This window comes from Apis cerana, linkage group LG7 (genome assembly GCF_029169275.1).
Source record: "Apis cerana isolate GH-2021 linkage group LG7, AcerK_1.0, whole genome shotgun sequence".
In the NCBI taxonomy this organism is placed as follows: domain Eukaryota; kingdom Metazoa; phylum Arthropoda; class Insecta; order Hymenoptera; family Apidae; genus Apis; species Apis cerana.
Window position 1 is genome coordinate 13,284,007 of NC_083858.1, and position 26,397 is coordinate 13,310,403.

General features: G+C 47.1%; 2 protein-coding genes across 11 annotated transcripts in view; one reads left to right on the forward strand and one right to left on the reverse strand.

Moving 5' to 3' along the window:
* Window positions 1-26,397, reverse strand: part of LOC107999327 (TSC22 domain family protein 1-like) — a 266,961-nt gene that overhangs the window by 12,142 nt on the left and 228,422 nt on the right. For 7 of the 8 annotated variants that reach the window (XM_062077394.1, XM_062077395.1, XM_062077398.1 and 4 more), the window contains one exon: window positions 14,323-14,608. In XM_062077394.1, coding sequence (XP_061933378.1) covers window positions 14,323-14,608 — 286 coding nt within the window. Of the gene's footprint in view, window positions 1-14,322; window positions 14,609-15,875; window positions 16,001-26,397 lie in introns of those variants that run through there. The other variant, XM_028667391.2, reaches the window with a different exon arrangement.
* LOC108001543 (L-lactate dehydrogenase A chain-like) overlaps window positions 1-26,397 on the forward strand; it is a 116,426-nt gene that overhangs the window by 6,096 nt on the left and 83,933 nt on the right. For 2 of the 3 annotated variants that reach the window (XM_062077405.1, XM_062077401.1), the window contains exon 1: window positions 16,327-16,571. The exons of the other annotated variant lie outside the window; for it this stretch is intronic. The gene's annotated coding sequence lies outside the window, so the exon portion shown is untranslated. Of the gene's footprint in view, window positions 1-16,326; window positions 16,572-26,397 lie in introns of those variants that run through there. 3 annotated transcript variants of the gene reach the window in all.

Here is a 26,397-nt window from a genome sequence, read left to right on the forward strand (position 1 = left end):
TACGAGAGCGGTCACGATCCCATCGGATATCTTAATTCTTTCGTCGAACGTTTCTCAGATTAGACTCGGAGCTTTAATCGAGCGCGTTTTCCCTGGAACGAGTTAATTTTACAGCCCACTGGCCTCCGTAAATGAGGGAAAATAACGAGTAAAACGTTGATTCGGAGAAAGAGACGACGTTATCCAATCCTTTTTTCTTAAATTATAAACGATTCTTGCTACGATATTCCGTACATGGATCTTGAACGATTAACAAACAGATGTTTTTTTTGATATTTCAATCTCTTCGCGTATGCTTAACCTCGTAAAAAGAACTCGTTGGAAAGCGTGAGAGCGTTTCTCAGCGTGTCGCCTCGAAAGCGAAAACGTAACGCAACGTTTCTAAAAATCGTTTTTTTACAATACCTCCCTATTGTGCGTTATTCTATTCGTCGCATCGAAACGCCGTGTTCCAGCTCGTCGATGCTCGCGGACAAAGGGCCCGTTCGAGAGGAAAGAAAAAAAAAAGGGTACTGAACGCGCATTGAGAAACAGAGGTAACGATATAAGCGACGCATTGAGATGTGTCAAGAAACGTGACATTTTCACGTGCTCGAACTTATCGAAAACAGTTGTTTGGGGAGCTCCCTCATGGAATCATGCTCCATCTTTCTCTTTGGAATTTGTTCGATAACTTTCAAGTGTTAACGAGTTTAACGAGTCAAATGTATGTGAATATACACGTTATTTAATTCAAAAAAAAATAAAGAATTTCGGGCGGGAAGAGAGTAGAGTCGATTACCTCGAGAATACTCGGAGTAACACTTATTCAAGTAGCTGTTGTAACCACTTTTCCCTTTATTATTACATTTCGAGGCAAATTACACGCGATAACTTTACTCCTAACTATTACAAATTTTCCCCGTCGCATATAATTAATTAAACCGAGAAACTTGACGCGATACAATTCAAGTTCGCGTTGTTACTTGTAATTCTATTTTCGTCCAACTATTTTCTCGCTCCTAAGGCGACCTGTGCGCGTGAAATCGAGGGGAAAGCGAGAAAGAGAAACGAGAAAAGAAGAAGAAGAAGAAGAAGAAGAGGTACAAGCGAGAGCGTGTAAGTTTGAATTAAGCGTGGAGAGCGGCGAGAGGGGCCTCGGTCTATCAGTGTCAGTTTTTCTGACGCGCACGCTACGACCGATAACCGGCCCACAACACAGTTATCAATCACTCTCGCCTAGGATAATCCATGCGTTAATTCTCGTGGCGCGCGAACATCGTCGTTTACGAGTCGGGTTACAAACTCGGGTTGCTTCGAATAGAGGGGAGAGAGAAAACGTTTCGATTTTTTCGAGAACGTCTCTCATCTCGAGTTCCCTCCTGTCAGAAACGAATCAAGCGTGGAAAAAGGGACGTGTTTCTGTGTTCGACCCTTCGTGCGCCTGTCGATTTCGCGTCAACCGTACGAGATCCAACCTTCGAATTCGATTATCAGAGATATTCGTTTTCTCGTTCGATAACGAACAAATTTTTATCGCCACGATATTCGTTTCTGCACGATTCGATGCGGAATCGTTTTCGTTTCGTTCTTCTCGGTGGCAAAATGGCCGAGGGATAAATGGCGAGATGTTCGCCGATTGGCCGACCGTTCGATCTTCAGGTTGGCCATTAACCGCGGCAAAGATCGAAGGGATCTCTCGATATTTCACGATCGTTTTAATCTCGTTAGACGGTTTTGCCATTCGTTCGAAACGTTCAAGTAATGCATCGCGGTACTCCATCGATCGATTCGCTCCTCCATTCCTTCCTTTATCATCGATCTTCTCTTTTTTACCCATCATCCTTCTATCTCCGCTTTTATTTCCCTCCTTGGATTAATTTTATTCCCTTTCGAATCCTGGAAAAAATTTTTCGAAATATTTTAAAACAGAGCTGTTGTTTGAAACCTGTCCGACTCGACCGCGCGTGTGTGTGTGTGTGTGTGTTGTGCGAATCGAGACATTTAACCTGCACCAGGTTGCAATTTACATTCCATGGAGAGGAAGAGGGGCGCGTCTCTTGCGAAAGAATTTTAGAAATCGTAAAAATGACGGTATATTTGCAACAATGCGCCGTACTTTTCGTGCAGAATGTCGGCCACGCGCAGGAGGAGGATGATATTTATTCAAACGAGTCGATAAGAAAACTACCGGATGGACTCGTCCCTCCCTTGCCTCCGCTTGTATTTTCACCTTAACGCCCATCGAAACGACTCCACCGGTTAATAAATTCGTGGCGACCACAGACTTCTTTCGGCCCGTTCTTAACCTTCCCCCCAACCCTTTATATATACCTCATAACGTATCTCTCTCCTTACTCTCCTTCCGCTTTATACTCGATTATACAATTCGATCGAGAAAAAAACTGAGAGTTTTCAGTAACAATAATTCCATCTTCTCGTAAAAAGTGTCTCTTCTACGAGCCTTTTCGACCAAATTAACACGGGAAGAGGTCATATATACACCTACGGGAGAATTTTCACGAAGCAGATGCTCTCGTAACGTGCGAAAGACGCGTGGAATGCAAACGGACAACCGGTATGATTTACGCTTGTTCGTTGTCGCACCTGAAAAATTCCCGCTTGACGACGGCATTTTTCTCGTGTCCTCGGCCCTCCCTCCCCCTCTCTCTCTTCCTCCAGCTTCGAATTACCGAGGTTCGGCCTTTTCTCAGCCCGTCATTTATCGGGGGCCGCGTATAAATGAATTTTTTCTCGCTGGTGGCGTGCAGTGGCGGCGTTCCGGAATCTAATTTTTGATTTGTAAGCTCGTCCGTGGGGGGTCGACGTGCACGAGGACGCCGCCTGTACCACCGATCCCCCGCCACCATTTTACACGTGTTTGCCCGCCACTGGCGACACCCATCCCCTCCCTCCGACACGCAACCCGTTTATTTACGATTTATGCGAGCATCGTCCGTTTCGCGGGACGAGAACGGGTCGCGAAACAGGTGTGAAAGAAAGCGGGGTGCCAATGAGCAGCCGATATCTTTTTGCGATATAATTTTCGAAAAGTGATTTTTCTTCCATCGAAAATTCATCGTCCGTTTCATTAATCGAGAATCTTTCCACGGGTTTATTGAGCGCGAACCTGGAGGATTTCACGCACTTGATCTCCTTCATCTCGCGACGATCGCGTTTTAAGGTGCGTATTCAAAGATAGTTTAACGGACTCGAACGCGTTATCTTTCATTTCATTCTAATTTATACGATCATTGTGTAAAATCGATAATTGCGGCGTTGCTGTTTCGAACACTTGGAGGATTTCACGAATCGTGACCGCCATTCCTAACGCAAAAGCGTGGAAAAGGCGGTGGAATACGTTTCGAAATCTATTACGCAAACCTATTAATTTCGAGTCGAATCACGCTTGCCTCGTTTTCGCTTCGTACACGCGAACAGATCCGATTCGAACCGAGTATCGGTTCGAAACATTAATCATCGGTGTCGTCCCGATACGTATCGACTGTTTGACAGCCCATATCCACACTGCTTTTTATGAATTATCCAATATATGGTTTCAGGGCCGGTTCATCGAGTTTCACCCTCCCTCCCCTCCTCCCTTTTCGCACCGTACCCGTATATTACGCAGTCCTTCTCATCCACTACGCACTACGTTTATTATTAATAAACGACCTACCGGGGTGTTTTAACGTTTTTAACCGGCCGCATTATTTTCGCATTCTTCTTCTTCTTCTTCTTCGAGAACAGAGAGAGCAAATCGTGGACGGGTGCTAAGTGATTTCGAGCGTATTTACACGTACGCGCGGATATATTTCGTGTAATATTATATCTTCGTCTTGAATAACAAGCGTAATTAAAAGCGTATTCTTTTTTTTTTCGTTTCATCTCGACTTTTCCCCGCGAAAATCCTTTTCTGAAAATTTCGAGCATATTATAATAATTATCCACGGAGGTGATAACGATAAAATTAAAGAAAGAGGAAAAAATATTCGCTGAAATACTCCCTTGCATTCTCGCGTGTTCGATCTCGAGTAATATTGCTTCGTTCAATTTCCGCGGTCGGAAATATCGGAAATATTTACCTTTATTGCCGATAAATTTGTAACCGTGGCTAACTTGTAATTTGTGAAGGATGATAAGTAAGAAACAGGACGGTTCGATCGTAACTTTTATCGGTAACAATTTCATTTCGCTAAAACGACGTGGCGCCAATCGTATTTCCCCCCCTCTCCCTCCTCCCATCGAATTTATTCGATCGAATTACCATTATACATCGCATAGCATACGTCCATTTTCTCGAGATACGTTCGCGGTTGCCGATGATTGGACGCTATTCACTCGCTTCCGTTTCCATACAGCCGCATCCAACCTCTCTCTCTCTCTCTCTCTCTCTCTCCCTCGACAGTTGTTCCTTCGTCCTCCATATTTCACGCGACGTTTAATTACGAGCGTTTATCACGTTGTCAAGGTGACGTGACGCGCAAGGCAACGGGGAGGGGGGAAAAAGTTTCTCATTCATCGGCGCGCATGCGTATTGTACAGCCGATTACGTCGCGTGGACGTACCGTGGCTGTGTACAGTTAGCGACAAAATAATTAAGCAAGGGACGGCGTTCAAAGGACAGTTGTTGCCTCTCTGCCTTGAATTACGACTCTCCTTTGCCTAATTACGGAGAGGAGTTACGCAACCGCGTTCATCACACGTGTACATACGCCGTTCATTAATCATCATTAAGGAACGATTCGCGTCGTGCGTCCTGATAACGTTCCGCGAGAACCCTCCGATCCCTCCTCCCCCTCCTCGGTCCAACCGAGATTTCGCGACGTAAAAGGAGGAAGCTCTCTCTCTCTTTATCTTTTTGTTAAGCAAGTACGTCCTTCTCGCCTCGACTATTCAGCCGAACGAAGTGAACGCACGATTTGAAAACTTTCTCGCGAGTTCCGTTGTTTCGAGATCGAGTCGAGGCAAAAAGGAGAAATCCTCCTCCTAAAAATATAATATTTTAAACCAATTGCTCTCTGCGTATCTATTATTCCAGACTCGTTAAAAACTAGAAAAAAAGGAAAAAGAAAAGAAAAGATTCCCCCAATCCGTTTCACCTTACAAACAACGATCGAACGGACTCTTCCCGCGAACAGCGACGCGAAGTGGATGGAGAAGAACGAAAGGAAGGACGAGAAATAAAACGCCGCGTGGGTCCAGAGAGTGGCGCAAAGGGAGCAGAGAGACGGAGTGGGGGGAGGTCCCTCGAAAATCGGCAAATTATACCGATATGCCGCTGCTTCCCGATATCTACCGGCCAATAAATATGTCATTAAGAGGAATAATTTATCGATCGAGGGTCCCCCCTCCCCGTCCCTCGCTTTGCGGCCGTTTACACGCTCGTGTGCGCCCCTGGAACGGATGCTGCTCGCCTCGCGATAATTGAGCCGTCGCCCGCCACCACGCAGCGCCAATTTTAATCGGCCTCGGTTTTTTCGCCTCCGCGGGCGAAATCCGTGATCATCGTCCTCGCACGCCGCTCCTCTCTCGCTCTCATCTCCATCCCCCTCCTTCCTCCCTTCTCTCGCCCCAAGGTAACCGACGATTCTCTTATTCTCCCTTCGTTCTTCATTCTCTATTCCCCCTCTTGCACTCCTCTTCTCGGCTTATTCGGTTTGCTGCTCGTTTCTACCGTTAATCGCCCGCTTTGTAACTGTCCAGGGGAGGCGAGAGAGGAGAAAGGGAGGCACCGACATTACAAGCTTTTAAGGTTATCTCGTCGCTCGTTTTTTCGGCTCTATTTCTCCCTCCTTCTTTCGCCTCCTTTTGCCTCGCAACCGCGGTGGTTTTAGAAGAGAGCGAATCGATCGGTTTTCCTCCCTTCTTTCGGCTCGTCCGCCAAGAGAGAGAATCTTTATTTTTCCTTCCGTTTGTTGTGCAATTTGTTGGATCCTCGAGTCGAAGAATCTTTTCGTAGAGTCGAAGAGTTTTGCGGACGACGACATTTACTTGGAGAGAAAAAATGAGCGGAGAGTGGTGGTAAATTTCGCGCGATTACTCGAGAAATTAGTCGGCCGGTCGGTCGTAAATAAAAGTGGCGCGATCGAGGATTTTTAAGAGCGCCGCTCGATAGGCCACCTCCGACTACCTGATGGCTCGATATATCCCGCAGCTTCGTCCGATTCATTATATATTCACAGATTTTATCCTCGTCCAGCTCGCTACCAGCTGTGGAAATAGTCGCGCCGAATAAATCATAAGGAAACCGCAACTATATACCTGAGCAATTAAGCAGACCGCAGAGGGATCTTAATGTCTTAATAGCGATGCGGTTTCCGTCCTTTCCCGGAATGCTCGCTTCTTTGGATTCCAGTTGGGATCGTTAATTAATGGCCCGTATTTTTTCTTCAAATTCTTCAATTTCCTTCCTTTCGTTTCTCTAATCGAGACGATAAATATCGATCAACAGAGCGACGAATTAATCGCAAATAAAAAAAATATATGTGTGCGTGTATCCAGTTAATTGGCTTAGACGACCGCCAATTTTCCTCCGAGCAACCATAAAATTTAATTCAACTTTATTTACGATCAAATTTTTCCAGATAGACACGCGCGATTAAAAAGAAACGAGAGATATACGACGATGGGTTCGAAGGGTTCGAGGTTTGCTGCACGACGGCAAATCACTTTTACTCGCCCCTTTACGAGCTTTCGAGAACCCGTGAGTCCGGTACGGAAGAATGTCCAGTGAGGATAGTGTGCAAGGGACCTCGTACCTTGCACCCTGCGTCGCGCATCCGACTCGGTCGGCTGTCAAAAGATATTTAAGCCGATCCTCCACTCTCCTAAATGCTCGTGTAAACAAAGACCGCGTTCCGAAAGCGACCGACCTCGCTGAATCGGTAAAATTGTTAGCGCGACTTTGCTTTTCCTTCTCCGAATATTTCCACCTTCCATGTATTTCTTTGATCACGATATCGAGACGATTCGCTCTTCTATGTATCCACTTTTCAATGTATATTTGTCCATTATCGGATTATTCGCAACTGTGATACACCTGTGTTTCGAAAAACGTGTCCGTTTCGCTTTCAGAACCGTATTAATTCGCGTATTTATAGGCTCGTTTTCACAGGACAGGTATTTCTATGAAGTGACCGATACACGGCGCTATCGTACGCTTTCTTGAAAACACATCGTAATTTACCGCGCGAGACGTTCACCGTTAATCGTTCCGGCTCCCTTTTATAAAACGATAACGCGAGACCGAGCCGCCTTAATCGGGCGTAAATCATCTCGTTACTTCGATTAAACGAAGACGAAAAACTAAAGTGAAACTAAACGTTGTATTTCGAATCTTTCCAATTTGGTCAACCGCTGTAACGAGTTAATCGAAGAGACCGTGCCGGTGGCGCCACACCGGGCCAAAGTGGAACTCGAGTTCGGCGTTTGGCAACGCGATTGGTCATTGTTTCGTGTGCTACGTGAAGGGATTCTTCGCCTCTGCTTCACGTTTTCGTATGCCCGAGATATTGCCACTCTTTTTTGTTCGGCTTTTCTTCAAGTATCATCGGGCTTATTAAGTTGCTAGAAAAGGATACGATTTGTACATCGTGAGATGAGAATTGATCCTCGGATCGAGAAATTTATTACAATCGAAACGTTAATTCTAAAAGAGAAAATACAAAATTTTACTCGACGATTATTTTCCAAACGATCGAGCGTACATTTCACGAAATGATAAAACTAAGTAATATTCGATTGCGTCACATTAATCTAGAATCAAACGTACGCATCGATGGCGCGGCAATAGCGTCATTACTGTATCGTAACGCGATTATTATCCATCTGGATGGAGCGGCGATGGAATTATACTGGTTTCACGGCCGACTCGATTGCCGTCTCGGAACTATAATCGAGATAAAACCGTAGAACGGCGGTCCGTAGAGATGGTGATTGAAAATATGTGTAAGGTGTACACACGACGGTTGGGGCCAGTTGCGTGGACGGACGCCACGCGCACTGGGGGGGATATAAGCGAATAAAGAAACGGCCGAGAACGGATCCATCACCGGGTGGGATGATCGTTCGCCCTGTTTATCCGTCATCCGATCTAAGATTCACCACCAGGGCTTTCCCTGTCCGCCAAGGCGCGGCAACCAAGAAACGGCTGAATCAAACGGGGTGTGTGTCACGCACAAGGAATGCCAATGTTACTCACCATTCAAGGGAGATGCTCCCATTTGTGACGATAGTTTTGCCGAATTATAATCTAACGAGATCGAAGTAACAAAACTTTGCATTGCAAAATATGCAAGTAATATGCAAAGTAGCTGACTAATTTCAATTCAAAACGATGTTTAGCGTAAAAATGGAAAGTAAAGTTTATCATCTTTGCTCGATTCCTGATTTCACGAGATTAAATAAGAAAACCGAGTAATTTCTACTGGAAACACGATCTGTTGGGATAATCGGAAGCGACCAACACACGAATCGCAACAACATCCGTTACGTGGGACCATCAATCTCTCCGCGGCTCGTCCGTTGCAGCGTTCAATCATCGGGATTACCCGGGGATAAAAATCGGAGGCGTTCATAATGTTTTCAACAACGCGAATCGCTCATTCGTCCGCGGAACATCGTCGTAAACCCGGCAACGTTCAATCGTGAAAATTCTGAGGGAGGCCGGCTCGATTCACCACCCTTCTTCCACCGTTTCTCCTTCGAGAAATAATCTCCTCGGGCTACGCGAGCCAACATCGAGTTAACGGAATCATTCATACTTTACGTCATGTATACGTGAAAGCAGGCACTTGGCACACATCAACGTCACTCGTGCGCCCGCGCTCGAGCAAAAGTGCAAGAATAGAATCGAGCGGATCTCCCTTCTCCCTCCCTTCCCGCGTAGACAGAGGTGCACTTCTTCACCGTTCGAGGGGAAACGGTCGAGCGTAATCGGTAAATGGTCACGGGGGAAACAAAGCAGGCATTATGGCTGTTTGGGGGCCGCTGGGTCCGGCTTTGATGCCTCTACATTCCTGCCCATCCACTTCCTTACGCTCCATTTTCATTACAAGCGCGATTACAATCGTGCTTTTACCGCCAGGCTGGATCGAAACGATGCGAAACGGTACGAATAAAAATAAGAAAATAACGTTATTACAATTACAATTTTAGCAGAGAGACTCACTTTGTATCTTCGCTTCTTTATCGTCGATGTGCGTGGTTCCAATTAGGTGGTTGGTGAAGAATGGTCGGAAGAAACATTTTCACGAAAGATGGATCGATCGAGGGAAAGACGGAAAGAATGACTAATAGCGCGTTCTCTCCAACTAAAGCCAAGATAAGGATCTCGTCGAAATTCGAAGAGCGATAAATCCAGTCTCCTTGAGATGTCAAGCTCCCATTCGTGAAGGCATTTCGAAACGGAAGCATAAACTTTCTTTCAACGTAATAAAACGTTTGCAGTTTGATCCTTTAATCCGGGGATATAACACTTTGTGTAACAAGCGAAACAAAATCAAAGGGCAGAAAACATTTTAAGAGAGATAGCTCATTCACGTCTATTTTCCACTTTCCGAAACGTTTCTATCCCGTCGGAACGTATGACGAGACGAGAGATATGAGAAAGAAAATATAATCGACTAGGCGACACAAAGGAAAAAATATGGATCGGAATCTCGCATCAATTCAAAAAAAAAAACTACTTACTTTAGACTTGCGTTGGAACGAAGCGTCCTTAACGGCTCGAAGATTCGTCGATTTGCCACGGACGACGCGGTGGTATTTCTATCGGTCTAATGTACCGATACATAGCCGGCTGTTAACAACTTTTTTTTCCTCCGCGCGAGCGCTCGCGTCGCGTGAAACAAGATAAGGAAAGAAACGAGGGATAAATAACCGTGGCTACCTCTCGCCTACCATCCTCTCCCAACCAACGAGAATTCCTATCTTCGCGCGTGCACGTGTGTGAGTTCCGCCGTGGTGGGGGAAGAGAGAAAAAGGAGGGGAAGAGGAACGCGGATGTTTCCGGAACCCGATGGATGGCCCGTGTTTTCGAGATAAGCCGACCAAGTTCGGCATAGTTCGGTAAATGGGAACGATATCGAGTCGGCCGTGTTGGGAAACACGCGACGGTCTGTCTCCTCCCCGCTAATCGACGCGCCTCGTAATCTTAATTACCCGAAATACCGGCAAAGGGGAATCGCGTAGCTCGGTGTGTATCGATACAGAGACGTCCAGCCAAGCTTGTTAAGTGCGATCGTCGTGAGAACTTTTATGCGCGCGCTCCATCATCGAGCGGGAGAGAAGGGAATGGAGTCCAGTATATATATATATATGTGTGTGTGTGTGTGTGTGTGTGTGCACCTGCGTTTAAGAGGAAAGGATAGATAGGAAGGAGAATCGTTTCAAAAAATCGTTTAAAATCGAGCGAGGAATAATTCGTGGAATAAAATCTTTGCTTATTGCTCGCGTAAATTTTAATCGGAACTCGAAGGTGATCGTTTTTACGAAACTCGAGAATCAATTTACGCGTATTTGCTTCCACTATCTTATAGGTGATAGTCGTGAGTCGGAACTCGTTAAAGCTCTCGTTAAGCGCAATTCACGTGGAGATGCGCGTAACGATTATATTATATTCTGCAAGATCAGATTTAGGATCATTTACGATCGGTGTCTTTTGTTAGCGATATCCGATGTTTTTTTTCTTTTACGAAATTTTCTTAAAAATTTTTAAAACGACTGTTTTCCTGATTTTAAATAGTCCCGGTTGTATTTTAATTCATATCAACACTTGACTTGATGATTCACGATTTACGGTAAACTGAATCGTCGCTCGTGATACACGTCCCGAGTGATTCTTGCCGATTAATTTATATCTATTTTCTGAACGTTAATTCATACAATTTTGCGAACACAAGAGACGATGAAAATATCGCTGAAGGATGGCGCTGAAAACGCTTCCCCTTCGAGCTCATCAACCATTCTCTCGTGCGCCGTTTGCTTGCGTAATTAATTAATTATCCGGTTTCAATTTGCCGTGCAAATATTAGGTGTACAAATAACTTCCTTCCCCTTTATTTCTACCGTCATAACTTTCTAAGGAAAGCGCTCCGAGAATTTTCAGTCCTTACTTTTTGCATTCCAGTTTAGGAAATCGATTAACGATGAATGGTTTAAATACCAAAGATTGAAAAATCGACGATCAGAGGTTCAGACGAATTAGAGAAATCGCTCAAATCCGATCGAGAAGAATCGGATCTTAATTTGGAAAAAAGAAGGGAGACTTATTTTCACACTTGACAGAATTTCGCGCGTTTCTTCCTCCTCGTTCACGCTCGTTTTGCCGCGTGAATCATCACGTTCCCGTTGAATCATTACGCTCGTAGTCTGTCTTACGAACTTTAACTAGAATCTCTAAGAAAATAAAAAAAGAAAACTCGACCTTCTTCTAAAATTTAAATCTTCTAAAATTTAAAGATTCGGCTCGAACGAAGGCACGATTCCTCGCGCGTTTTTATTGGAAAAGATCGAAAGAGAACAATCGATGGATTAACCGTAAGCGATAAATGGGAGCGCACGCAATCAAAGGAGAGGGGTGCACGGTAGCCCTGCAGCGCGCAAGGAACCGCTGCCAATAAATCTACGTGGGCGAGATTGGCTCTAAGATTAAAAGTGCGCGGGAGGGGAGGGGATCGAGCGTGCAAAAGCGGCGGAGGGCCGCGTCGAAAAATTTTCGAACCCTCCCCGCCCTCGTTTGCATCCTCGCGGAGCTCGCACTTTACGGCGCGAACCGGCCTGCGTTCCCCCGCCTTTTCTTTTCTTTTCTCCAACTCGAACATGCCACGTCCCTCGATTAGATTCGAGCCTCAATTAAACGGGGTCTCCTCGTGGCCGCGATTTATCGCCTCGTTTACGCAAAAGCGAGCTCGTTTCGGGATTATCTCCGCGATCGGCAAAGATAAGGACGATTAACTTGTCGATTCGGAATCGTACAACTTCTCTCGTACTTTGTTCGCTTTATTCTCGAGAGAGGAACGATAAGAGGAGACGAGAAGGGGAAGAAGAGCTACGAGAGGAGTACAATCGTATTCGAACGGTATTCGAAGGATCGAATTGGTATCGCGTGATTAAACTCTCGAGCAGGCATCATCCGGTTGCGCGTTCGAAATGGCGGGACGCCGCCACCACGTTTCGTGTTTCTTTATCGGCACTCGTTTTGCCCGGACGGATTTCGTAAAATGGAAAATCGCGTCGACTTCCCCTTTTTCAGTCAGCGATTCTATCGTCGCGGTTGCAATTTACAATTCGTCCGATTAACAGAGAGTCTCTCCCTCCCTCTCTCTCTTTCTGTTCAAAGAAACACGCCAACCGTAATTTGCGAACGCCTCTCGAGAACGTCGTCGAGAGCGACACGTTCGAGAGCTCGAATTAAGTTCCCTCTCTTCGTTCTTGCGACTCTCCTCTCGAGAGTCGCAGCTATCTCGTAATTATCACGTCGCGGAACACGCCAAGTGACGCGACGATTATCCCATATCTGCTTTTCCAGAACGCAAGAGCGGGCAAAATGCAGTCGATCTCGAGCGAGCAGCTCTCGAAACGTTGAGAAGACAAGTTTCGAAAATCTTCTTGCATCACTGTTCCCCGTGGGAAGGATGATAATAGCGATATGGATAGGAGGGGGACGAAGCGGTCATTAATCGCGCGAGGAGGGGGCGGAGAAGGGGATGGGAGAGTCGCACGGTAGGATGCACAGGAGGGGCTGCCATTTTCGTGGCGCGGCGCAACAGAGGCGTAATAACCGGTGGAATTCGTGGTAATGGCGATAATGCGTGGCTGGAACGATGGGGCCCGTAGGGGCTAAAACGAGGAGGAGGGCGGCTGGAACAGGCCTCGAAACGAGAGAGAGGTGGGGCACCCTTCTCCACTCGATACTCGACACTTACGCGCGTACTTGCACGCTCTGGCTCGCGTACGTGCGAACCTCGGTCCTTCGGGATCGAGAGGCGGCTGGCCTCCTGATTGGACGAATTCTTCCAATCGAACGTACACGCGGCCTCTCTCGCTCTCTCTCCCTCCCCCCCGAGAGAACCCTTTTCAATCAACCACCTCGTTTCGATCTCGAACGTTCCCGTTCGAGGGAGCAATGGTCGATTGGATTCCGTTTGTCCCTCGCCAATATACCTTGTTCGTTTTACGCCCGATTTTACTGTTTCCGATATCCGATTTCAATTAATCAGCTCGCCCCCTTGGAGAAATGGACGGTTGAGCGCGGGGTGAATAAGAGTTTCTTTAATAATTCGGAGCGAGCCGAGCGGCGGATTTTCAATTTAAACTTCTTCGATTACAAACGCGTTAACTCGATCGAAGAGGGAAGAGGGTAAAGCGAATCAAGCAAATGGCGAGGGGAGAGGCATATAGGAGTGGTCGGGTCGGGTCTCCGATTGGTCGAAACGGGTGAGCCGGATGCGGAGGTCGGGCCAAAGCGAGGGCGAGCTCTTGAATTATCCGTCTTAATTTGTCCGTCACGAGAATTAGCGCGAGTCGAATGAGGGACGCGAAGGGAGGGAGGGATCTCGCGCGAGAGAGCACGAACGCGGGCCTCCCATGGTGCATCCAAACGATCGACCTTTCACCCCCCTTCCCATTCCTTCCTTCCTCGAGTTTCAATCAATTTCCTCCTATCGATTATCCTCCTCCTTCGTACGTCGATACTCCACCACGCTCTCACGTTTCAACACGTTTCTTTCAACGCGATAGATAGATCGAATTTCGTCCTTTAATTACGTTTGACGCAAGCGTATTTGATGCGCACGAATTTCTAACCATCCAAAGATTCCGTGATCCTTTCTTTTATCGTGCAAGGGAGAAGGAACGAGATACTTGACGAGTCGGATAATAGCCCTCGTTTTCTCGGTTACGTTATCCGTTCCAACGAGCAAAGTTAAACGTGGAAAATTGTTCGAAAGGAAGAAGGGCCTTCGCTTTGGACGGAGTTCAAAACCTCGAGCGTCATCATAAGAAAGCTGTTTGCTCGGCAAATACGCCGCAAATACGGTGGAGTATGTACAAAAAAAGAAAAAAAAAAGAATAATAATCCTTAATGTTGCTACCGACAGACTCGTTTTCCTAACTTTTCGAGTGAGGTCCGATTGAAGTGGTGACGAGAGCAACTCCACTCCGCCCGACACTAGAGACGTCATCTCGCGGAGATGACGCGAAAGAAAACAGTCGGACAAAGGATCTTAATTAAAACCGGGTGGAAGGTTGCTCCCTCTGTATACGTTTCGACTTTACACGTACGCCCGGAATATCTGGCCGAGTTTGGAAAATTGGAAGGAAACCAGTGTCTCCACTTACCGAGAGTGCCGTCGAGGGAAAAGGAATGCCTGTCGTTCCTCCACGCCCACGAGCACAAATCACAGGTGGTGAGTCCGTCGGTGGTAACACCCTCCTCCGGTAAATAAGGCGGCCTAGGCGGCGGTGGCACGAAGCTCCCGATCACAGCCCAAAGCGAGTCGACGTCGTTCCCGACGCCCGTGTAGTACAGCAATTCCTCCTCGGCCACACCGGCGAACCAGTCCATGTCGTTCACGCCCGGGTGAACCGTGTTGGTGCTTGGCGTGCTCGTGCTGCCCACCGTCACCTGCAATGTCAATCCCATCGCACCATTTTCACAACACGTTTCAATTTCATTTTCACCCACGCCTCGAGCCGAGAGATCGCGCTCACCGAATCACCAAATAGCGAGTAAGAAAGTGCATCGCTCGTTTCGTCGCTCGAACGAGAGAGCGGCACTTTGCGAGCAACGGGGCCCGAGTTCCTAACTCCTACGACAAACAGTGAAGACGGCGCGGGCGGTCGCAAACAAAATCTTTCTCTTTTCGTTTCTCGTCGGCTGCGAGTTTTAAACCTCGGTAAACAGTGACGAAGCGCTCGTCATCGGCCTTTTGGGATCGTTTCTCGTAATTGGGGCATCGTACGAAGGAACGTTGGTGACGTTGCATCTTTGGATTCTTTTTCTTCCCTTTTTCGATCTCCTCGAACACCATTACACGTCAAACTCGTGTATGAATTCGTCGAATTACGTTACGAAGCATTCGTGCTTGCACAGTTTGAGGTTATCCGACGAAAATGATCGAGCCGAGAGGGAAATATTTCAGGAAAATATCGTGCGGATGATCGGTAAAGTAAACTCGGTTCGATTAATGCATCGAATATTGTCGTATTCGTGACGCGAAGAACCTCCCAGCAAGCACGTTTTGGGGAGGAGCGATTTTGAACGATTTTCTGGTATCGATGGTTGCACAAGCCGCGATTACCACGACGAACGAGACCATGTGCCACGAGACCGTGAACGCCCCGAGCCATGAATTTCACACACGATTTCCCTCGGCTCGAAGAAATATCGACTCCCAACGCTGCATTTCTTTCGAACGACGAGAAATTGAAAGGAGAGTATTTATATTCGTCACAGTGCGAGCTTTGCCTTCGAGCCACGTGCGGGATAATTGACCGCTACGATGTTATCGGGATAAATTGTAACAACGATCCGCGAAATAATTACTTAAAAATTATTACATTGTTTCGAAATAATATTTCGGTCTTCTTAAAAAAAGTAACATTTTTATTTTTAACTTTCGCGAGAATTACATGGTGTATGGGTTGCGATCGGTACTAAAGGAACTATCACGAGGCGGATCGTGTGAATTTTTGCCTTCTTTTTTCGCACGGTTTCATCCGAAAAAGGAAAGACGCGACGCACGAAAAGGATCGAAACACTCCGGTGTCCCATGGGACAGGATGCTTTTGTGCCGGACGAAAGGGTCCATGATCATGATTATGGATGGGCCTTAACGTCGATGGAGCCCCATGGTCGGTTTACAATGGTACGCATTGATCGACTTAATTACCGTGATATCGACGTAATTAAAGCCCCGTTGTGTCAAGACCCTTCTCTCGAAGGCGTCGACAAAACCCGTGACTGGACTCCTGGCATCAGGATTCCATCACACCCTCCGTTGCTCGTTCACTTTTTTCTCTTTGTTCCGCCCGGGCCGAGAGGAGACCGCTCTGTCACTTCCTTCGCACGCCTCGCCGATGCTTTGTCGATAAGCTATTATCCGCACGGTGACGCATCTTTGACGAATCACCGCGTATTCCACGCTTCAGGCGTTTTCAATCACGTCGCGTAGCAAAAAATGTAAACTCGAGACCGGTGCAGAAAAATTTCACAAAAGACTCGATCGTCCATTACTGGTTACGAGGTTAAGTACGACATCTATAGTTGTTGATTCGCGCGATCACGCCCTCTATACGCGTCGCGGATTCGAGAAACAATCGAATATCGTCGTTTACCAGTCGTGTACGGTATCGCGTCGCGTGGAATCAGGTTCGTTTGAAAATTTACCGTGTCCTTGTAGTTCATTTCCTATATTCCTTATACATACGTCAATTTATACGTTTTGCGAAATTCACGCGAATACGTAAAACGGTTGGCACGCTTCTATTGGAATAGAAAGTATACGGTACAAAGAAGAGAAACCTAACCAAATCGGTGCAAAATTGTCGAGAAGTTTGACAGCGATCGTCCGAGCAGTCTGAATTCGGTGAGTAAAGAAACAACGTTTTGCTTCATTCGGTTACGTGCATACAGTTACGTTAGCAAAATGGAAACGAGGTCTACGATTCTTGTCGCGGTACGGTCGATTGACTCGTTCGAGAAAAGATCTCTTAGCAAGGAGGAGGTTTGATTGATTTGCGATCCTACGATATCGACGTAACGAGCAGAAAGCGTGGACGCCACGAGAGAAGCCCATAGCTTTCCGATCTCCTCCCGTTTTGCTCGTTACGTTCGAACGTATCGTTATAATTACGAGGCGTTGGCGTTTACGAGCGAAGGAACGATGCCTCGTACTTGTTAACCTCAACGTTCTCTCTTCGGCGCGCCATTGGTTGGTGGGTAACGCGAGCAGCGCCCTCTCGTTAAAGAATTCTTTAATTTCGCGCCAATGGATCGACTCGCGCGTTTATTACATTACACCGTTCCACCGTGCATTTTAAATCACGCAATCGTAAAGACTCGTTCGTCAGAAGAACTGATCGTTGCAGAATCGTTACAGTTGGCACTCGTATACGCGGATTCTTTCTCTCCCTTTTTCTCTCTTCGCATATCGTGAAACAAACACGCGCTAGAAAAAGAGACAGTTTCTCCCAGCGGGACAAAGGAAACGATTCCCTCGTAAAATCGAAACGAATCTTTCCCACCACCGTGGACAAGGAACGCGTCACCCTGTACCCTTCCCCAAAACCCACTCCCTCGCTTTGAAACGGGCACGAATTCCTCGGTCTCGGCTCGAATCCATCTCGGAGAATTACACGATGGAATTCTCGCCCTCTTTCCTTCGCGGTCGAGCTCTCTCGGCCCCTGTGTTTCGTCGGGTGCCGCGCTGTCCATTTGCAATTCTGACACACTTCGCGGCGCGGCTATAGAAGCGATCGGGACGAGGCCACGGAGGAATCTGTCCGCAGTTTGAAGGAGGAAGGTGCCGCGAGTGGCGGTGGCGTTGGAATACCAAACGATTCCCGGAAACCGCTTCTGCCTTACCCCTTGGCTCTCGCATTCGGCCTTCCTTTCCTCTTCAATTTCGTCGTCCTCCTCGTGTCGTTCGTTCGTTCCTATCCTCGCGGTCGGAGAAGGACCTCCCCGTGCCTCCGAGTTTTCGGGCGCGATACGGAGGAGGAGGATGCGGAGTCTCCGTGGCCAGGTTTAAGGGGTCGTTAAGAATGGGTTCGAGGGCCAGGGCCGTATATAACGGATAATTGACAGCCAGTCCCGGGGCCGCCGTTTACTTTGCATGGACATTGAATCCGCGCGGCAACGAACGGACGGCGGACGGACGAGCGGACGGATGGACGAAACGAGACGAAAGAACATCGACGTGGGACCACGAAATTCGAACTCGAGGGAGATACGTGGACGCCGTTAAGGGAGGCGCGGTGTAAAGGCAAATGCTCTCTCGGCCAGCTCTCTCGTAAATTCTTCAATTTCGATGCTCGAAAAGGCACGTGACGCGCTACCCTTCGCGATCGATTTAATTGCCGCCCGCCGGAAAAACGAAACGGTCCCGCCGTTCGACTCTCCTCGCGAATCCTCCGGTATTTTCCGTTTCACGAATTGCATTTCTTCGACATTCGTTCGAAAATTATTCCTCCAGTTTACACGGAAAACGCGATAATCGTGGCGACGAGAAATAAGATTGGAAATAAGAACGACACGTGTGGGGTAATTAGGAACAGGATGTAAATGGCGAGGGACGTCGCGAACGAGCGGTTATCGCGACAGAGGATCTTTCCACACTGGCGCGACACGTAACAACATAATGTACAGTTAGACGGATGACAAGTAGAACAATCTCGATGCCCGTGAAAGCGCGCACTTCTCGGAACGTCAACGTCGCAAATTACCATCTTCCACCGATTCGTCTCGTGGCCGGGTCCAGTGCCGTATCAAAGAAGTGGATAAAGTCTTTCGCCCGACCGCTTTTTTCCTTCCCTCTCTCTTTTTCTCTTCATCTCTCTTCCTCGTTCATTCGCGCGAAGCTGTTTAAGGAAAAACAAACGTTGGAAGGCGCGACTTTGATCGCCGTTTAACGCGGAAGAGGCGAAGCGAATAAATTCCGTGGAACGCCGCGGGACACCCACGCTTGCCACGAATTTTAAGCGGAGAAGAGGCGAAGAGAGAGAGAGAGAGAGAACGAAGAAGGGAAGAAGGGACACGCGATCCAACGAAATATGCATTTCACCGTGGGCTCGGCGATACGAGATTGGTATCGGCCGGGAGCGATGGGGAACGATTCCGCGAAAGCAGGTTGCCAGGACCGAAGTGACTTGTCAAAAGATTCCCTCCTCCTCCTCCCCTTTTCCTCTTTGCCCTCCCAACGCTCAGGTAATCGATCGCGTGGTTTCGGCCAAGGATTTTTCTCCTCGTTCTCGGCCCTGGTACCTGCGCTCTCTCCTTTCCCTCGTATTTGTATTCTCTCTCTCGAAAGGGACGGCGCAGTTGTCAACTCGTTCGGCTTACACCGAGTCGAGAGTGGATAATCGAGATAAAATCCAGTGGCGGCTTAGCCACCCGTAATGACATCGGTGCTGGACTCGCGGTCGGATGTCACAATATTGTGCCACGCTTGGCTGCAATAGTACGACCGTTCGATTCTTTTCTCCTTTCTCCAAGTCTCTCGGATAAAGGATATCCGTTATTGGTCGCTCGAGGAGAGGATAGGACAACGTCGAAAACGAAGTAAGAAGTTTGCATCGAGTTATCGAGCGAACTCGTTAAGCGCGGCTCGCTCGCGTATCGTTTAAACGCGATAAAGAACGATTACTCCGAGAATATGAGACGAGAAACGTTATTAACATCGCTCGAACGTATACGTAAATTATCGTTCGTATAAATTATCCCCTTTTCTCTCTCTGTCTCGTAACGGAGATACATTTTGCACGAAACCGGGAATAGAATTTATTTACGGCTCGCGTGTACCACGAGCCATCTTTATTAGCTTCGGCAAAAAACCGGTGGTGGCGCGTTGCTCGCCGATTTTGCCCAACTCCAATTACCCCCCCTCCCCCTCTCTTGATAACAAAGGTCTGGTTCGCCCGTTCCCGACATAAATTACCCGCCGTTTAATTAAGCAACATATTACGAAGAAGAATCGAGCCCGTTAACAAACTTTTGCATAATGAGCGTCGGGTAGGTAGGTTTTATCGCGTCGTTCGCGGAGAGGAGAGGAAAAAACGAAAGAAGGAAAGGAGATTTTTATCGTCGGGAGCGAAAAAATGGACATCGATCGATTTTTTTCCTTCCCTCCTTCCTTTTTTTCCCGCCGGTGTGTATTATAGTTAATTAGTAAACGCCAACGTGCGCGTTTCGCATTACTACGTTAATTACTTGCTCGAAAAGGAAGGGAGGGAAAGAGAGAGAGAGAACTTTCCTCAACGCTCGAAAAGCGAGCGAGCAAACTCCCCCCGCTAATAAATTTCCCCGAGTAACGAGGAAGGCCGGTTTATCAACGTGGACGAAAAAACGAGAGGAACGGCCAATTGGTTGGAAAACGGGGACGACCAACCGGGAAGAGGAATCGGCTAACGCGTATACGCATCCTCCAACCAGTTGGCCGCGCCTCCCCTTATCTCTATGTCGAGAACGATGTTGAGAAATAGGAAGGAAGGGACAATGAGGGGAAGAAGAAGAAGGAAGGAGGAAAGGACGAGAGCGGCGTATAGCGAGGTAAGCACGTCGCGTATATACTACTTTGTCCCTTCGTATACACGTTGAATCATCCGGTCGGTTTCCTTTCACGAGCCGATGCCAGCCGTTCCCGCATCAAGCCCTGTGGTCTCCTCCAAGCATAATGACTCAATCCGCGATCCACCTTGCCCCCACCCTCTCCTCCCAACCGGGAAACGGATCTTTCTCTTCTCCATAGCCTCTCTTCTCCCCGATATCATCCACGAATTCGCTCTCCTGTGGAAAACACTCGTTCGTGTTCGAAATCCACGGAACGAATCGAGTGACGAGGAAACAATCGAAGGAGTGTTTCGAGAAACTCTCGATTCGGAGAAGATCCTTCAATTGACGAAATAATCTTTATGAGTTTATCGGCTCCCTCCCCTCCTTCGAGGATTCATGGGAACTTTCGTCGGAATTCCATTCGAATTTTTCACGGATGGCTCTCTCTCCACAGATCGGAGAGGCAGATAGAAAACGCGGCGTTACTACGTACGTAGCACGCGGTGCTTCGGGGCTACACACAAATTTATTGCTAGGAAACGCAATGATCTAGCGACCCGTGGCGAGGAATCCGGAATGGCGATTACCATACGGCACCAACGGAGAGAGAGAGAGAGAGAGCTTTATTCAGCGCGTGGAACCGCCGTCATCCTCTCCTTCGCCGCGGCGTGAAATAAGAACCACCGCCGCCCGTCGAAATTAAACGCCCCGACGTCGGCCTCGTGCGTTCAGAAATTTCTCTCCGGACAGGGAACTAATGCGGCCTATGCGAGTCTTCGAGAGAGAGAGAGAGAGAGTCTTCCACGATTCCTCAGAGCCGAGGCTTCGACGCGTTTCCGTTAAATCCTTATTTAATCGTTTCGACCATTAATCACGCGTTTACACGGGAATTCGCTTATCCCTTTTCGTCGTTTTCAACCCTTTCACCGTGCATTCGAATCACAATTTGTCCCCCACTCCAACTCCAAAGCATTTTCCACGGCATTCGCAATCGTTCCTATTTTTTCCCGATGTACAAACAAAAGAATAATACGATTCGTTCGTGTTCGTTCAACTTTCTTTTCAGCTTCGAAACAACATTTTCTCAATCGCAGAGGTTCGTCACCCTCGAAATTCGAAGAGTCAGGATGTCGAGGTATCACAATGATCGCTTAATTGAGCGTAAGATATCGTAGAATCGGAGGGGAGGAGGAATAGGAGGAGGTCGAATCTCTGGTCGATAAGAATTCTGTGTTCCAACGTTGACAGTGGAACAGCTCGGAGTGATTCGGCATTTCTGTCAAGGGGGAATGCGGTTCCGAACCGGTCCACGCGCCACCTTTTCGGATTGCGCGCAGATGCTTTGTACCGGCTGTTCTACCTTCATTATCCGAATAAATTTTTATCCGTCCTGCCCCGAATTTGTCTTTTTCTTTCATCTATTCGAAACGCTCTATCGTATCCATCAATTTTTCACCTCAATTCCAATTACCTCGGACGATGTCTCTTCTGTGGAGAGGTATTTTTAAAATAATGTTAGAAATTTGCAAGTAAAGCAAGAGGGTAATTACATAAGTTCCTTTCTTTCCGTTTCGTGCAACAATTTCGATATGGCGCTTGAGAAGCGTCACTTGAGCTAAGAGATCGGAGCTATTGAAATGAATAATTTGGAAGATGGACGTAATAAAATTTGGAAAAAAGGAAGGGAGGAAAGAATTAATTCTCGCTACAAGACGCGCGCACGAGGGACGTATAACCAGAGATGGATCAATTATCGTACCGAGAAAGTACGTGATTCTTAGACGATACATCTGTATCCTGGCGAAGTAGCGAGCAATAATGGATCGTATTATTATGATTTCAATGGGCCACCGATGCGAATCTGGATCGTGAAACGGGGCTCGGTATCGGTGACGCCGATCTGCACGGTGATTGATTCTTCGGTATGCCGCGAACCTCATCCCTCGATATCACAGATAACGCGAGAAAATCGCGTCCACTACGGACTCGCCGTGTCACGAACCTAGTCACCTCGACTTCGATTTTTCTCTCCTGCTCGTTCGAGCGGAGAAATCGTGGATTCATTTCCGATTTTTCGTCGCTCTCGATCTCGATCGGAGGTTTCTCGACGCCTGTCGCGAGAATCGGCCGGCGTGGACCGCCCGTGGTATCGCTCGCGAGCAACGACACGTGTTCGCAGCGGCGGGGATAGAGAATACGGTGTCGACGGTAATAACGAATCGATGACACGCCGATAAATACGTCGTCGCTAGGATCGGTGACTGGCGGGTACCGTGTACCGATATCTCTCTCGTGGTTGTAATTTGTTTCCCCGTGCCAGCAGAGAGAGAAGGAGAGAGTTTTACGTAATAGTAGCTCGTCGATCTATCCAACAACGGACAAGCACGAGAGCGCACGTTCGAACAACCGTACGATCGACCACCTCTCCATACGCGTACATATATATATATATGTAAAATGAACGATATCTTCCTCTTCTTCCTCGTGCTTTCGACGAGAAAAATAGCGACACCCGGTATATCTCGGTGACTTTGAAACAACGAAAGGAAGACGAGTCGACTGTTTACCGCAACTTGTGCGAGGGATACGGTGTTGCCGATCTCTGCTCGTCCCGCCTTTATGAATTCGTTATTACCGATATCGCGTCGCGAAATCCGGCCCCCGTGAAACGAAGCGCGAATCGAGGCGGCGAGCATTAAGAAATCCGGTTCTCCACGATGATCCTCGATCCTCGTGTATCGACCACGACATCGCTGCCGGCTTAATAATGTCTTTGATACGAAATCGCAACTTTGTGCGGCGAGCGGATAAAGGGGAGGGGAGGGAGGGAGGGAGGGGGAAGGGGCGGTTGCGTGGAACGAGGGAAAAAGGAACCTGTTATTTCGGCGAGGCTCGAACCCGAGGCGAGATTACACGCTGTCACACGCGCTGTTCGAGCTCTCTTTCGGCCGCGTCTCCACCCAAGCATTCTCGGCTCTCTCTTCCCTTCGGCTTCGAGGGCCGTTCCAGACGAAAACGCGGATGGCCAACCATCCGACGTCTTATTCGCGCGATTATCGTCGATCCGCGCACGCTGCTGTATTCAACACCGATCCTTCGACGATATCTTTGTATCTTCTCTGCATGTATATGTGTTTAAAATCGAGATAATGGTCGATACATTTTTCCAAATCTACCACAGCCTCTTTTGTATTTAATTATGTTGTAACCGAGTTTCGTATACATTTTTCCACGCAAATCTATCACAGCCTCTTTTGTATTTAATTATGTTATCGAGAGAGAGAGACGCGTTTACGCGGCGTTGTAACCGAGTTTCGTATACATTTTTCCAAATCTATCACAGCGTCTTTTGTATTTAATTATGTTATCCAGAGAGAGAGACGGCGTTGTAACCGAGTTTCGTATACATTTTTCCAAATCTATCACAGCCTCTTTTGTATTTAATTATGTTATCGAGAGAGAGAGACGCGTTTAGGCGTTGTAACCGAATTTCGTATACATTTTTCCACGCAAATCCATCACAACTTTTATACTTAATTATGTTATCGAGAGAGAGAGAGAGAGAGACGCGTTTAGGTTATCTCGTTGCAACCGAGTTTCGTGATGGTCGCGCGTAATGGTCCCCGCGCGTGTGGTGCTTACATTTTCAACGGTCGCTGGAACGGTCGAGGGACAGGCGCATTAAGTCGGTGACGCGGTAATCAACGTCAGAAAACGCGAGTCGACAAACGATAATAGTCGGTGGAGCGGATCGAATCGAGCGAGACGTCGGTTATTCGCGAACGTCTTATTTCCCTCCGCGATACCCGCCAGGGACGACAGATTTAATCCGGGTCTAACCTCGCTTTTGCACCCGTGGGCGTGGCACGGGCGGATAATAGCGTGCAAACATTTTCCGCGTGCGCTTCGTACGTATCTCACGCGCCAACAATTAACCGCTTACGACGCTTAATTGCCCTCCCGCGTTTCACGCTCGCCTCGCCCGCGATGAAACCTGTAACCGAGCTATAATTTCGCGATGCGATCGTGTTTCCAATTGCGGCGTTCCGTGTCGAAATCGATCGCTCGAATCTATCGGGGGAGAGGGAGGTGTAGATCTGGCAACAACGTTCGTTCGGCAAAGCACGAATTTCGCATCTTTCCCTTGCTTCGCATATTTTCAAACGAAGAGAAAATTCGAGTTTAAAACGCCAAGAGTTTCGAACGACCCTCGTGAACGTAGCAATTTACGTGCATAAGGAGGTAGAGGTAGAGGGAGAGAGAGAGAGAGAAAATATGTAAATTGAAATCGCCAGTTTCTCCAAAATGCCGTCAACGAGTTGTATTTTAAAAGTATCTTGGCAATTATTCGCAATTATTTTAAAAGTACGATTATAGGAGGGAGAGACGATTATCGAACAGATCGTATCTAGCGACTCGATCGTGCAAGACATGGAGAAAAAATCCGACAGGCGGTCGACATCCGATGAAATTAAACGGAAGGGACGGAGGCCGGCGATGACCACGGATTAAGCGATTTAGCGGTTGGAACGAAAGTCGTCTACGATCGTTTCATTCGAGAGGTTTCGTTTATGGAGACGGGTCTTTCGACGGGAGAAGAAGAGAATCCGATAATGGTAGAAACACGCGTATAAATATGCAGATACGAACGCGTATTTTTCACGCTTCGTTACTCCTTTCTTTCGTTCGACTTCCGGTTTTCCTCCCTTTCATGCGAAACAATATGCAAGATCTTTTGTATCGTTTAGATTCTTTTCACACTAGTCAACGGTTACCGCGGAATATCTTTCCGTATTGTTCTTCGAAAATACTTATTTCTATTTATTAACATGTAAATTAATTCCACGTCGTAATATTAAATTATTCGTCGCAAAATTTCGATCGATCGATGTAACCGACTGGCGAAAAGTATCTCATAAATTCCGAAAATTTATTCCTGGAGTAGATCTACGAATTAACGAATTTACATATTCGTCCAATTTCGTTAAATATTCGCGTTATGAACGAAGAACACGGGGGAAGAAAGATGCGTAAAGTCGTTAGTAAAATTGTAGTATTTTAAAGATCAAATTCGAATCGGTCAAGTTTCAACAACTGTTCACTCGTTTCCCATTACACGGACTATAAACCAAAAGAGCGAGGTGGTTAACGAGGGTAACGACGAGGATTGCTGTTGTTCGTCGCATAATGGCGCTTCTAATCTTTACTGCCCTCTGGAACACGTTTTCAAGCCATTAAAAATAACGAGAGTCGCGCGCATTTTATGGCGGTTAAATAAGTATCACTTTCAGTTGCACGATGTCGTTATTAAAAGTTAATTCCAGTTGCGAATCCACCACTTGCCACCGAGCTCGTCGTTATTATCTACCGCTCCTTCTAAATCTAATTAAATCTTATCAAGATTAAGAAAACTTTGAACTCTAAAGAATATCGATTTCCGATCGTTAGAATCTTTCCTTTAAAATGCCTTTTCGCTTATTTCGATGTCACTTTTCGTCCTCGAAATATCGTCGCGCAAAGAAAAGAATATTTTTTCTAGTCACTTACTCGGTTCTCTCAAACCGTAAACGATCGCGGTACGTATTTCCAATAAAAAATGCAGTTTCATAAATTTCACGCTACGAATATGTTTCGAGTTTCTATATCTCGGCAACGGACTCGTATATCGAGATAAAAAACAAAAAGGAATTTCAATGGTATCGCGATTGCAATTGTCCGTGCGATTCGTTCACTCCTTCGACGAGATTATTATCGCGTTAAACGGAATTCTTCTTCGCAAGACGCTCGACGTTATTTTTCGAGCGCAAGCTTTCACAAAAACGCGGACGTAAAGTTGTTCCTCTACCTGCCGCGTACAACAACATTTCTTCCTTTCCTTCTTTCTCTTCGTAGTACTTTCGTGTTTCGATCAAGATTAGGACGGACAAGCCGGCCGGAGAAATGGTTCGGGCTTAATAACACGCTATGCTCTCGTTGCCTAAAAAATGACCGCATTAACGGAAACGTATATCGTCGATGTCGCGGTCGAGCGTGTAGCAATCGGTGAAAGTGAACCAACTACAACAAAGCGGAAACGATTGTACCCGTTCCCGTGTACCGTGCTACTTTTAAAACTTTTGGCGCAGATACGATCGTATTCGATG